This window comes from Rhinichthys klamathensis, unplaced genomic scaffold (assembly GCF_029890125.1).
Source record: "Rhinichthys klamathensis goyatoka isolate OS25496 unplaced genomic scaffold, OSU_Roscu_1.1 h1tg000148l_1, whole genome shotgun sequence".
Lineage (NCBI taxonomy): Eukaryota > Metazoa > Chordata > Actinopteri > Cypriniformes > Leuciscidae > Rhinichthys > Rhinichthys klamathensis.
In genome coordinates, this window is record NW_026606683.1 from 248840 (window position 1) to 263117 (window position 14278).

Genomic DNA, 14278 nt, shown 5'->3' on the forward strand with positions numbered 1-14278 from the left:
CGGCCGTTCGCTGTATGCTTTGAAAGGGGACTTCTGTTAAATAAAATATCTCGCTAGGCATTGAACTTTGAGCTTTATAATTTTACAGGTGTTATTTATGCTCTAACAGCAACATTACACACTAAATAAAGTTTGAAAAATGGAATCGCGAAGAACGGGACCTTTAAACTATTTGCTTTATCTGACAAATTTGTGGTTCATGCAAAGTCACATGACCGCTAATATGCTATTCCATAAAATCAGTGAATATTTAAAAACCGTTTGATTTTACTGCACATTAATGTTCATTGATTAATCCCTGTGTTTTGTCAAATACAACAGAAGTTTCCTACACACACACACACATTATACATTTATATATATATATATATATATATATATATATTTATTTATTTATATATATATATATGGAGCTTCCATCATCAAAAATATATAAGCAAATCGACCAAGGGGTGCTTCACATTCTCTAACTCACTCCTCTGTCAATTTGCTTATATTTAACAAGGTGCCAAAATTAGTGGAGGGTGCTGTATTTATATTTTTGTTTTATATTTTGTATTATATTTATATTTATTAAATACACTGTTACCTAGTAATGCACTTTATTTATTTAAGACCATATAGAGATTAATTTAGTCGTTAAATATTTTACTGTCCCATCTACATGAGTCCACCACCAGAGGGCAGTATCGTCAAGCTACTAATCATAACCAGTCCAGATTCAAACATGAGCCCCATAAATCAGTGTGAAATGTTAACATCAGTGAACAGAAATGTTTTTTGTGCATTCTCTTGGCAGCACCAGGAATATTCTACCCATTCGGCTCATCAGGAGACACTATAAACCCTGCTGTTGATGATGGAAGCTCCTCAGTTATTCCACTGTTGGGTCCATTTCTGTTCTTTGGCCACACATACCAGCAGATTTATGTAAGAATTTGATTTCATCTTGATTCAAAGTGAGTGGTGGATGTTTTATAAACTCATCTGTGATCATGTGATGTGATTTTGACAATATTTCTCATGTTTTAGGTTAATAATAATGGACACCTCACATTCAACCAGCCTTCAGACCAAATTGTCCCCTACTCCTTTCCTGCTAATGGAAGCCAAGATATAATTGCTGGTCTCTGGACCGACCTTGACAACCGTGTGAGAGGTGTGGTTTCATATCATCAGTACACTAATGGAAGTGTTCTCACACGCGCCACTCAGGATATAAACAATCATTTCCCAAATCTAACCTTCAGCGCTTCTTGGGTCTTTGTTGCAACGTGGGATAAAGTCCCTTACTATCCCATCACTAACACAGTACGTTTGATATACTTCTGAAATGTGACTGTTCTTTCTTTCAATTCATTATTCAATTTAATTTCACAATACTTTATTGCACAAAGTAGTACACAAAGACAGTGAAAGAGGAAATAACAATTAAAACAAAGAAGCAAACAAAATCTATTCAGTCATTAATGCCCATAAGCAATTACATTTTTTCATTTTTTTTTTCAGGAAACATCGTTTCAAGTGGTTTTAATTTCAGGCACTCATTTTTCATATATTCTGATGAATTATGGTGACATTGCTGTAACAGGACTTCCGGTGGAGGTAAAATAAACTTGTTTTCTGTATTCAGAACCAGGGGCAGACTTAAAGGTGCAGTGTGTGCATTTTAGCAGCATCTTGTGGTGAGGTTGCGAATTGCAACCAACTGAAGTTATGGTGGCCAACAGGAAAAGATGTAGTCGTCTGAGACAGCAGAGAGTAGCCAGTTAAGCAATGAGGTTTCTTTACAAAGAAAAATCAAGAAATTATATTTACTTAATTATTCAGTAAAACGATATGTTTCTGTCAGGATCACTTTCGTCAAGTACGATTGAAAATTAGCTTACAGTTTGGATTGGCGGTATGGTTCCGTTCTGGGCAAGAACTCCCTATGCATCCATGCAGCCTAGCATGGATAATAGCAGAGAGAGCAGCAATATGAATGTATGCAGAATTGCAGATATCATTAATTCAAGATTTTAAAGTACAACATAATTCGAGAATTTAAAGGGGAATCACAATGCCAAATCCTGACTTTTGAGAGGAGGAGCTGGGGAGAGAGGAGGAGCTGGGGAGGGAGTAGGGTAATGAGCTCCTGTGAAACGCGACAGCTGCTGATAATACTGAAGGAGCTTATATATGTATACAGTGGTAGGCGTCGTATTCCTATAAGCAGTGGTGGAGGAAGTACTGAATCTCAGTACTTAAGTAAAAGTACAAATAACCAGAGACATATTTACTTTAGTAAAAGTAGAAGTACCACAATGACAACCCTACTTAAGTAAAAAGTAAAAAGTACCTGATTTTAAATGTACTTTACGTATTAAAAGTAAAAGTACTTGCATAACAATTTATTCTCTTAATGTCTATATTCTAATGATTAATAAAACAGTTAATTCTAACTTATTCAACTCAATACTCATATAATGATGTTCAATATGATGAAAAAGCAGTTATTTTTGTCGCCATTTCTGAACAAGCTTGCAATTAGGCAATATACACATCAAGCTTACTATATAGCCTACCCTTACTATATACGGTATATATATATATATATATATATATATATATATATATATAAACACATATTATGTTAAAACGCCGTATATGACGGCGTTTGGCTGTAAACGCGATTCATTTATGCCGTAATTCTGAACCTCTTGGCTTGCCATACTAATCCTAACCAAACGTATAATACACACGCACCCCACATCACTACTAAACCTACCTTTCTTTTACTGTCTATGAAACCTACCAATGCGTTTCCTATGCATGTAAAAACTAATTTTCGCGTATAAATTGCACGATAAACACATTGCGTTTTATAGAGACGCATTTAGTGTGACCGGGTTGATTTATCTATGGCAACCAAACTTCACTGGTGAGACAGAAACGTGCGATGAACGGACGGTCAGGATGACGTTTTGGCAGAGGGGAAAACTGATCAGAAAATGTAACGAAAATGTAACAGAACGTTGTAGAAATGTAGTGGAGTAGAAAGTATAATAATTGCTGCAAAATGTAACGAAGTAAAAGTAAAAAGTATGCACTATTGATTCTACTTAAGTAAAGTACAGATACGTGAAAAATTTACTTAAGTAAAGTAACGAAGTATTTGTACTTCGTTACATTCCACCACTGCCTATAGGTAGACATGGATCAGCTGAGAATCAGCTGTCAGAAGTTTTTTTTTTTTTTTTGGTAGCATGTTGGTAACGCAGCATGTAAGTAAAAAGGCACATAATTGGTGTGTTTGGGCCCCATACCTGGAATTGCTTAAGACCCCCAAATCACTAAGTCTGCCCCTGTTGAGAAGAAAATGTTACTATTCACTATTGTATAACAGCACATGTAAGGTAAATACTATTAACATGAAAAATGTTTTTACATACTTTCAGGCTGGTTATGTCACAGTAAACTCCACTGACTACTTTGTGATTCCTGGATCAAACATTGGAAACTCAATCTCAAACCTCAAGAACTCCAGTAATGTCAATGTTCCCGGTCGATGGGCCTTCAGGGTGGACAGTGGACACAACACCTCTAAAAGTAAGACGTCTTGTCTAGAAATAGATAACAGATATGTTTGATTTTTGTTTTGATACATTTTATATAACCCCATACAATGTTTTTGTATGATTGATGTCAACAAATATGAGTATTTTATGTTTTTGTATGTTTCCCTTTAGACAACATCATTGGACTTCAAATGAAACTTTCCTCATTTTCAGATCTAACACAGAGTGGAAACATTGAGATTGTTTTACAGCAAGTACGTCACACTTACTATGAATATGTATACAAAATATGGTTCTAATAGATAGCTAGTTTGATCTGTCTGTCCATCTTTTGTTTCAGATAAAACAGGTGCTGGTCAAGAACGGTCTGCAAAGCAACATAGAGCTGGAGTTAAGAAAAGTGCAAAAAATAAAGCCGTAAATTCAGTCTACTTCAGGAAAAGAAATAAAACAGTCCGGTTCGCTTAGTATACAGCAAAAATTCTATTGATCATGTGAAGACTGTAAAGATCCCAGTTTTACATCGGTAAAAATGGGCACAATTTCATTAAAAATGGGCACAAAACAGCATAAAAGTTTAATAAAAAGAGATCCATATAACTTTTTTTTCCATTTAGTTTTTTCCAATTTTCCAATAACTTCCTTAAATCTTTCGTACTAGGTTTCTTTGCACATTTATGAGTTTTTTTTCAATGTGACCAACATTTGTAAGCAAATCGTTTTGGTTGTTGTTGTTGTTGAATGTTTTCAATGAATCGATGATGCAGTTTACAGAACTGGTCTGAATGATTAATTAATGACTCGGACTGATCCGATCCATAAGTTCAGTTCAGTGATCCGGTCTCTAGAGAGGAAGAATGAATAACGACATAAATTTCTGTCTTTTTTTCCTCACACAAAGCTATGTATGACTTTAGAAGATTTTAAAAATAGTGCATGGGTTGTATAGATAACATCATACATTTAATGGTGTTTTTGTCTCTATTTTAATACTTGAGAGCGTAATTTTATGTAAAAACACAACCATTGTTATTCGAATTTTCTCCTTTTACATTTCCCATTTACATTTAATTAAAATTTACAAAATAAAACCAGACAGGTTTTGTCATAACATGAGGATGAGTAACATGATGAGGGACACAATTTCCATTTTTGAGACTTTTTTGGGGATTTGAACTTTCTTTAATGTCTGAATGGGAAATCGAAAAAAAATACATAAATTCAGAGAATGTTTGTGTACACAATCTACAAATCGGCTACGATGCAGAAAAAAGTGCTCAGCAATGAAGGGGTGAAACTTATTACCATACAGCATAATTAAGTCAGAAGACTGAAATAAGAGGTTGAAATGAGATCAGATCTAGATGTCCAGCAGCCATATCACCCTGTAGCCCAAGACTGGTTGCCCACTGAAGCTTAGCAGGGCTGAGCCTGGTTAGTACCTGGATGGGAGACCTTCTGAGAAAACCAGGTTGCTGCTGGAAGAGGTGTTAGTGAGGACAGCAGGGGGCGCTCACCCTGGGGTCTGTGTGGGTCTTAATGTTTAATCTTCAGTGATGCTGAACTTCCTCAGCCAGCTACTCATCGAGTTGTGTGTGACATCCTCTTACCCAAACATTGGAGTGTCCGTGCTCAACTAAGGCAGAGGCGGCATCTTTCTAGGACGGTGAACCGAACGCGAACAATGGTGTAATGATTCAGTTCGACTCCCAAGACAAGACGATGCTCACCCGACTGGCCAATAGGAACGTTCCAATAGGAAAAAAAGAACGTGGCCCCGCCCATGACACAATTTTCCCAGCGAAAGCAAAATCCTGACACGAGAGCAAAGAAAAGCGGTTTGAGAGAAACACTTTTTTTTTTAGAAAAAATGTTTTCACACTGATAGCAAAAAATATATATTTAAGATTTTTTTTCAAAGAATTTTGAGAGATTTTTTTCTCAGAAATGATTAAAAAAAATTCAAATTTATATTTTTTTTATGTTCTATGAGAAAATACTTTCTCTCAAAACTTTTTTTAGTCTCAAATATTATTTTTTGCTATTGATATGGAAACTTTTTCTCTCAAATATAATTTTTTCTCTCATGAAATGCTTTTTTGCTATGTGTGATAACTTTTTCTCTCAAACTTTTTTTTTCTCTCAGATCATTTATTTTCTCGCATGTAATAAAGACACATTTCTAGCTCCATACAAGAATAGCCTACTTTTTGTGCGCAAAAAAACAAACAAACACTTTATTCAACAATTTCTTCTCTTTTGTTCTGTGTAGTCTCTGACGCTGTTCACGTTTTAAACACAGTGCAGCTGTTACAGATCTGCCAGGCTCTCAAACCAGCCAATCACAGCGCACTCCCTCACCTGAGTTCTAATCACACCTGCACCTCATCATCACCAGCACTATAAAGACACACTCTTCACCTCAGTTCACTGTCTGGTCTCATTCATAAGAAGAGGACTTACCCAGCTATTGATTCTCCTACGACCACTCTCGTCTCCAGTGTTCCTCGTTTCTCCTCTGTCTCCAGTGTTTCTCATTTCCATCATCCGTCTCACACTCCATCAGTCTCCATACCTTTTAGAAGATTCATTCCACTCATCACCTGCACACCCGCTCTGTGTTGTCAAACTCCTGTTAACTTCATATCCATCTCCAGAGGTGGACAGTAACAACGTACATTTACTTTGCACTTTTTGAGTACTTTACTTGAGTATTATTTCTTCTGGAAACTTTTTACTTTAACTTCACTATACATTTGAAATACAAATATTGTACTTTTTACTTTACATTTCTGTCAAGGTCCTTGAGTAGAAAGTAGTAAGGTCAACGACGTTGGATTTTGGTTGGAAATGAAAGTCAGATTGACGCCAGAACCCGACTGATGTTGGTTTCTGACATCAACAAATTTTTCATTTTTAACCACAATACAACGTCTGTCCAATGTTGGAGATTAACGTCAATCTGATGTTGGATTCTGACATCAACCTGATTTTCTTAATCAACGTTGGCTTTGGTCTTCTAAATGCGAATTGTGTCATTGTTTTGGAGCACACTAGCTTATAGATAACAGTAAGGCTAACATATTCATACTAAAAGCCAAACAACTTTAAATAGGGCACTATTTGAGGGAACAGCCATTTGGGTGTCCGAAACCATTGTGGACAATATTGAGTGCACTTATTCAATCTCACATTCAATCCTACTACTGGAACTGTGTTCTAGAAATAAATTTGATATTGATATGAGCAGTGGCGGTTCTAGCCCATTTCAACTGGGGGGGCCAAGCTGGGGCCAGTTGTACTGTTAGAGGGGCCAGTTACATTTAGACCTTATTGTTGTCATATCATTTTCTGCACTGCTGCAGGCATTAACAGGCAAAATACCGTGTTTATAATCATTCAACAATGTATTTACATTTCCATTATATTTTTACATTTGCATTACATATTCAGTATTAGTCACAGTAACTGTAATAGACATGATGTCCTTCTTTCTCTTCATTTTGAGAACTATAGAGCAAAAGCAATGGGGACCAAGAAGCTTATTAATTCATTTACTGAAAATAACTGACTTGATATGTCTAACCGTTTACAGGGTTCCTGCACACTTTTTAAAGTCCAATTTAAGGCTTTTTAAGACCTAAAGAAATCAAAATTAATACCGTACATTAGGGGTGTGCAATATTGACAAAAATATATTTCAATATTTTCAACATTTTGTTAATAATTAGATAATATTTTACTGATTGTGTTTTTGTGCTGGTGCCATGGCTGGTTTAGGCCTGTTGTTGACAGCTGACTCACGAAGATATTCATATTTTTCATATTCTATGCAGTGGTCAGTTCACAGCAGTGACAGAAATACATTTTTTAATTAAGGGGCAATATTTGCCACCTTAAATTGATTTCCAGGGGCATTTTCACCTATATATGGACATTTTTTCTAAACTTATTTAGAGTTATGCATCACCTTTTATGTCAAATACTAACATTCAAATTATACAGTAATTATACTTATTTATACAATAATACTTAATTATACAATAATTATACAGTACCACTGTTACCAGTCAAATTAATTAATTCAATCAAAATCCATCTTTGCAGTGCAGAGGTGACACAGAAGTGGCATTAATATATTTACACTCCATTTACAATTGCATAAATAAAGCTATGAGATTTTTTTCAAATCAATATTTAAATATGAAATTATTTCTAATTTTAACGTTTTAATTAAAGGATACTTTAAATATGAAACTAAAACCGCCAGTAGGCGGCGGCAAGTCCCTGTAAGAGGGATTCATTCATTCAACCGATTTGTTCAAACGGCTGATTCATTCGGGAAAGAAGCAAGTGATTCGTTCAAAACGCGGATTTCAGTCAAGAAATCATCGCTGTGTTGCATTGAGACTCACGGTTTCATTATGAAATTCTAGTCGGCGAAATAAAGGGAAAACAAACAATATTGACAATATTGTGTCTAAAAAGTAACTCCCAATGTTAACTTATTGTTAATTTAACTGTTGTATAACATAAATATCACAGTTGCAATTGTGCACGGGAAAACGGCACTCTTGCTGATGTGATATTCTAATATAAGAACATAATATGATATAAATATAAGACAAAAACTAATTTGGGGACATAGCCTACCTATGAACTGCACACAGCAGTGAAAGGACGATAGACAAATGCTATGTCAGCTCACAGTGCCTCGTACATAGTTAAAACAATGATTACAATATCATAATAGACAATACACATCGCACACCCCATACGCACATAAAGAATGAACTTACAACTGAACTGACATTTACCAACTTTCTTCTTCTCTCCTCTCTCGCGTGCAGGAGACAGGCGTTATTCTGCCGCGATTCCCGCGAATGTGATGCGAATTGTCACGTGAAAATGCAAATCCACAAAGATAGAAAAATCAAAAATAATACGCATACAACGATAGCAAAAAACAGTTTTGTAAAAATTATTTCAAACTCCACATTTAGGGGGGCCACAAGGGGGGCCAAGCTTTTTGTCACAGGGGCACTGGCCCCCCTGCCCCCCCCCTCTAGAACCGCCACTGAGGGAAGGCAGGCATAGATTCAAGACATAAGGTACTGTAAGTATTACATACAACAATATAACAATAATAAAACAATACATTGACATTTACTTTTTACTTTTGAAACTTAAGTACTTTTAAAAACGAGTACATCTCTACTTTTTACTTATCGGTCTTTACAACTTTGACTTGTAACGGAGTAATATTTGACCAGTAGTATATTTCACTCAAGTAAGAAAGTTGTGTACTTTGTCCACCTTGAGTCTGCTTCTGTCTGTCTGCACTCTGCAGGCCTTTGGATTAGAAAACAAGAGCTGGCCAGTCAAGGACTTCCAAGTAGCATCGGGATGAAGTTAGGGACACCTGGTTTTATCTCACTTTAAGGGAACCTTTATATTTTCTCACCCCTCAATTTTCAAACATACATCAAATCAACATAATGATACAGAAGAACTAATTGTGTTTGATCCAACTTATTTCTGTGTTCTTGAATAAAAATAATTAATGTTCTCTTTTTATCTTATCATGCTTTTGTATTATCAGATCTCTTGCAAGGTTGCAAGGGTTTAAAACTAATCAAACTGATCTGAAGCATGTGAACAATGAATTAAACCTGATCTTCCTCTTCAACTCAGTTTATTAGAACGAAGCACTTGCATAAGAAGACAAATACTTTTACAAATCACTTTTTTATTACAATATGTAAAATGTTTTTAACATCTTTGTAAATATTTGCCCTTAAAAATAAATTAGGCTTGTTTAGACATGTGGTTTGAATTAAAATAGTATGACATAAAGGAATAAAACCAGGTTTAGTATTTTAACACAATTATGCTATAATACAATATATTAACATTAAAAAGTTAGTGGAAAGGCATCTGTTCTAAAATAGTGACTAATCAGGTTATTTTGTATTGATGGTCAACATCTCTGTCAAATAGCCTAATATATTTTAGGATTTTACCGAGTGAAAATTGTTTATTTTGTCTGGTTAGTGCACATATTAGCAAGTGAAAAAAAGGTATTGGTTAATTTAACTGGCACAAGAAATTATCTTTTTATCACACTGAAATACTGACATACAGTATATTTGATGGACTGAGAGAAGAGCTTGATTTTGGTAATTGGGCCAATATTATGGGATAAATTGTCTGTTCTTTGCTCACCACGAGGGGGAGACAGCGGCAGTGCACTGCAGTAAACCAAACACTCAAATACATTTTTCGAAATCGGGAATATCAACATTTTACTTCAGTTGATAGTGGCTTTCTTAATATTTCGTTGAAATATAAAAAGTTGATCATTGTGAAAATCAAATGAATTCTGAATGCAGAATTTTTTTTTAAAGTAACCTCACAAAATAGTTTTATGCTATAGCCTACGAATTATCCAATAACTAAAAGACTGAAGTAAACAGTCTCTTCTGTCTCTCCTCATGGTCATTTAGCAGGTAAGCTAAATATGTAGGCCTACCCATCATTCACATCCACCCATTCAAAAAGTAGCCGTCTTGCATTGAGATCGATCATGTTATTTTGATGGTTGCTGTTTCGGACGCATTAATCGATTCAAAATTAGATATTAATTGCACTTGACCTTGATTTAAAGGCTACATTTAAAAATGTTAACATTTCCTAAAGTACCCAGCAAACATTTGGACGTGTAATGACCGTTGAAAAGACGTCCGTCCGACACGTCCCGTCATGGTTGAAAAATAGTTCCAAAATGAAAGTTGAACCGACGTCTTTGACGTCATCTGGCCGTGAATTCCACGTCTTTTCTGGCCGTGAATTCCACGTCTCTTCTGGCCGTGAATTCCACGTCTCTTCAGCGCGTCCCTGGACGTCCAAATGCGTCGTCATTTGTGTGTTTAAATGTGTTGCTGCATAATTTAAGTGTATATAAGCCTGCATTTAAAATAATCACACACATATTGTGTAACATAGTGAAAGGCAATCAAGTCTTGAAGTTTACACATCTTGACAAAGGTTCTAAAAAGGTCCAAAATTGGTCTAGTCAGACCTGACCGTCAATAAAACGTTTTAATCACGTGTAGCCTACATCACAAACAAGAACACATTATTTGTGGACATAAAAAAAAAATCATCATGTTCTGATTTAGCACATTTTATTGATCTTGAACAGCCAAAATGTATTTTAATATTTTTTCAATGTTTAACATTTGTTAACCAAACTAAAATACCAATTACAAAATACTGAATTATTATATAAAGGGATAGTTCACCCAAAAATGAAAATTCAATGAAGAAAGGTATACAGGTTTGAAACATGAGGTTGAGTAAATGATGACAATTTTCATTTTTGGGGAAACTATCCGTTTAAACACATTGTTTGGCTCAGTTTTTGTATCCACCAGCTGTTCGTGTTTCAGGTGTTCTGCCATTGCTGCATCAATTTCAGAGTCTGTAGCATTTGGGCTCCACCTCTTCACAGCATCTAAGGGAAGAGAATATATATATATTTAAATAAATAAAATTATTATTAAATTAAAATTTGAGGTAAATGATATGCACTTATTTTCTAAATATTTGTATGGTCTACAGCTAAATAAAAAAATAAAAAAACATGGAACAAGATGAATGAATCATGAATGGCACATTAGAAAAAGGTAATCAACATGCATTACATTTTATTTTATTGTATAAAATATGTTCTGCTTTTATTTTTAAAGCAGTTACTGAAAACATACATGTTAAAATCCAGCTAAACATTTCATTCCATTTCAAATAATTTACTTTCTGAAAGAAACTCTCAAAAGGCTACATTAATAAGTTACAGTAATGACTGTATCATTAAACAATATACTTGGTATAACGTTACCGTTGTTGTATACGTTCAAAGTTACTTTTAGCCTACTGGCTAATTTTAGCCAAACTCAGTAAATTTCAGTTGACAATGTGGGCATCATTTCTTTCGGTTCATTCATGGCACACAAGTAAAACTCAAGCACGTTAATCTAATACAAAATGTACTTACCCAACAGTAGATTTTTAATAATATCGACACAACTCCCTCCTCTCCTCGTGTTTGTTCACAGTTCCAGAATCTATGGGGAGAACGCGTTAACATCTCGCGAGATAATCCCATCGCATGATTTTGTAATATCGCGAGATCTTTTGTTACTACATCTTGGCAGCACAGTTTATGGTTTGGGCAGAGGGTTTGGGTAATTACATCCAACTCAGACATAAATGGTGACCGGGTATATTTCTGTTTTATATGTATATACATTCCATAAAAAAATAACAACGAATACATCAGGTACAACAGGTTAAAATAATGATTAAAAGGCAGTGGCTTTGAAATCACTTGACTATACTGTGCATTTTGTGATTATAATTTATAAAAACAAGATAAAGTAAATATATATTCATTTGTATTTAAATCGTGTATTTTATAAAGAATTACAAATCCTGATAATTTTTTTCTGTCTTGAGACTAGACGTGCAAAAGACGCCAGTGGACGTATAGTATTCACAGCCTGACTAGACGTGTAAAGGACGCCAGTGGACGTCTTCTTCACAATCTCTTAAAAATTTAATGGGCAACTACATTAATTATTGCAGTATTAACCATGCGAGGATTAAGCGCAGCTTTTGCATATTTAACAAGGATTTCATAGAGGGTCATGATGGACTATAAATGCACGTGTAAAAGACGTCGCCAGGTGACGTCCTCTCACCCGATACACTAAACATAACTACACGAGCTAAAAGTTAAAATAACAATTATACATGCAACTGTAGACATGTACAAATGTATCTGAATGCATTTTTAGGAAATGTTCTGTGTTACATTTTTTACCGATTTATGACGTCCTGGCCGCAACTATTTTTGGCCAGGGACACGACGTTGCCGTCGGACCAATGTTTGCTGGGTATCTGCTGGCATGTTAACATCCCCGTTTTTATGTCATTTTAAGAGGGTTCCTTTTCATAGGGTAGTTTAAACCTCATTTCATCCCACACGTCGCGATAAAGTCTTGACATTAGATTAGTCACACTCAGTTTCTGCTCTACTAAAGTGACCCGAAGAAACAGTAGTTCATTCCAGCATCTGATATTTTTTATTTATTTTGTCTGATCCTCATTCTTTACATTCTTTGTGAATACTCATTGGCTACAGTGAAATATGTCAGTTTATCAATTACTCCCCTGCCAGCAGCCATATTGAAAAACCGAGAAGTGTTTACTAGTATTTTGTAATTTACCAGGGCAATATAACACAATATATAGTGTATAATACATATACACCAATGAGCCAAAACGTTATGAGCACCAGCCTAATATGCTGTTTTTCCTTCACATAGGGGAGACCGGGGATGGTTGTAACATGGGGAGAATAGGCTTTATGCCGAGCGTCACGTGACCAAGCCGGAAAACAGATCACATCGCTTCCGATTCAGGTCTTTTGTACATGTATGTGCTTCATGCATTTTTTTGCGGTTTTACTCAAGATAACTTAAAAGGAGCAAGCAAAAATGAGCATAACCAATGTCCCTCGCATGTGCAGATTGATATTTAAAAGTTTTTTAATTTTTCTTCTTCACACTAACGTTTAGATATTTAAATAGCATAAAACACCAATAACAAAGTGAACTTAGTAGGTTAGCTGATTACCTTAAAAATCCATAGATATCGTAGTTAGTTCTTACGGCCGTGAACACTTTCTCTGACAAGCGGATGCAATGAGACCTGTTTTCCGGTTTGGTCACGTGACGCTCGGCAAAAAATCAATTCCACCAATTAGGGATAAGATATGAGTCATGTGATCACTTCAGTATTTTCCTACTTCCTCCCCGATCCATCACGATGATTGTCAAGGCTGGAAACAGGCACATGCAGTATATATAGAGAAAAAACAGATTTTGAGGTAAAAAAGTAAAAATTTTGACCAAGACTATATTTTGTTTAGTATCTGTACTATTGCAGATAAAACTGTATGACTTATATTAGAATAAATAGTAGTTCCCTTTCGTAGTCACTCCGAGTTACGTCGGATGACGGAGAATGGGGGTTTCGCCAGAAAGCCAATCCTCTTCGAGTATTAAAAAACGAGCCAATGGCAAAGAAATGCCATGGGTCTGCGGAATTTGCATAATGTATCTCCGCCCCACCGCGTGGGTATTTAAGGAGAGACACCTGCAACAGCAGATCATGTTTTCGCTTCGGAGCCAAGAGAACCTCTTCACTCCACAGCCACAAGACCTGAGTTTACAAGTGACTCACCTCTTCGAGACGAGCGAACTCTCCAGTGTTGGTGTGACGGCGGTACCCAGCGAGTCTTCACATTGCCTGCGATCTGTGCAGTGGTCTGCCTGACTTTGTGTTTTCTCCCTGGTCGCCTCAGCATTGCAGAGTTTTTCCTCTCCTAAAAGAGCTGCACGTGGCACGTCTTTTTAAAGATGTCTCGCCCGTGTTCTTCTGGTTGCGGTCGATATTTGTCATCTTCTGATGGGCACGAGCGCTGCTTTGTGTGTCTGGGCTTTGAACACGCTAAAGCAGCGCTCGTGGATGACTCATGTTCCTTCTGTGGGAACATGGCCATCGCAACACTAAGATTAAGACTCAATGATCTTTCAGTGAGAGTCCCCGCGTCCACCACCCATTCTGCTTCCTCCACGAGAGGTGGTAGTTCG

At 36.0% G+C, this 14278-nt stretch overlaps 1 protein-coding gene across 2 annotated transcripts in view; it reads left to right on the top strand.

Annotated features, from left to right (window-relative positions):
• LOC130090616 (uncharacterized) overlaps positions 1 to 14278 on the top strand; it is a 145557-nt gene that overhangs the window by 56376 nt on the left and 74903 nt on the right. The window contains exons 7-12 of one of the 2 annotated variants that reach the window (XM_056258066.1): positions 800 to 930; positions 1033 to 1311; positions 1510 to 1605; positions 3441 to 3591; positions 3732 to 3814; positions 3901 to 4047. In XM_056258066.1, coding sequence (XP_056114041.1) covers positions 800 to 930; positions 1033 to 1311; positions 1510 to 1605; positions 3441 to 3591; positions 3732 to 3814; positions 3901 to 3981 — 821 coding nt within the window. In that variant the 3' untranslated portion in view covers positions 3982 to 4047. Of the gene's footprint in view, positions 1 to 799; positions 931 to 1032; positions 1312 to 1509; positions 1606 to 3440; positions 3592 to 3731; positions 3815 to 3900; positions 4048 to 14278 lie in introns of those variants that run through there. The other variant, XM_056258067.1, reaches the window with a different exon arrangement.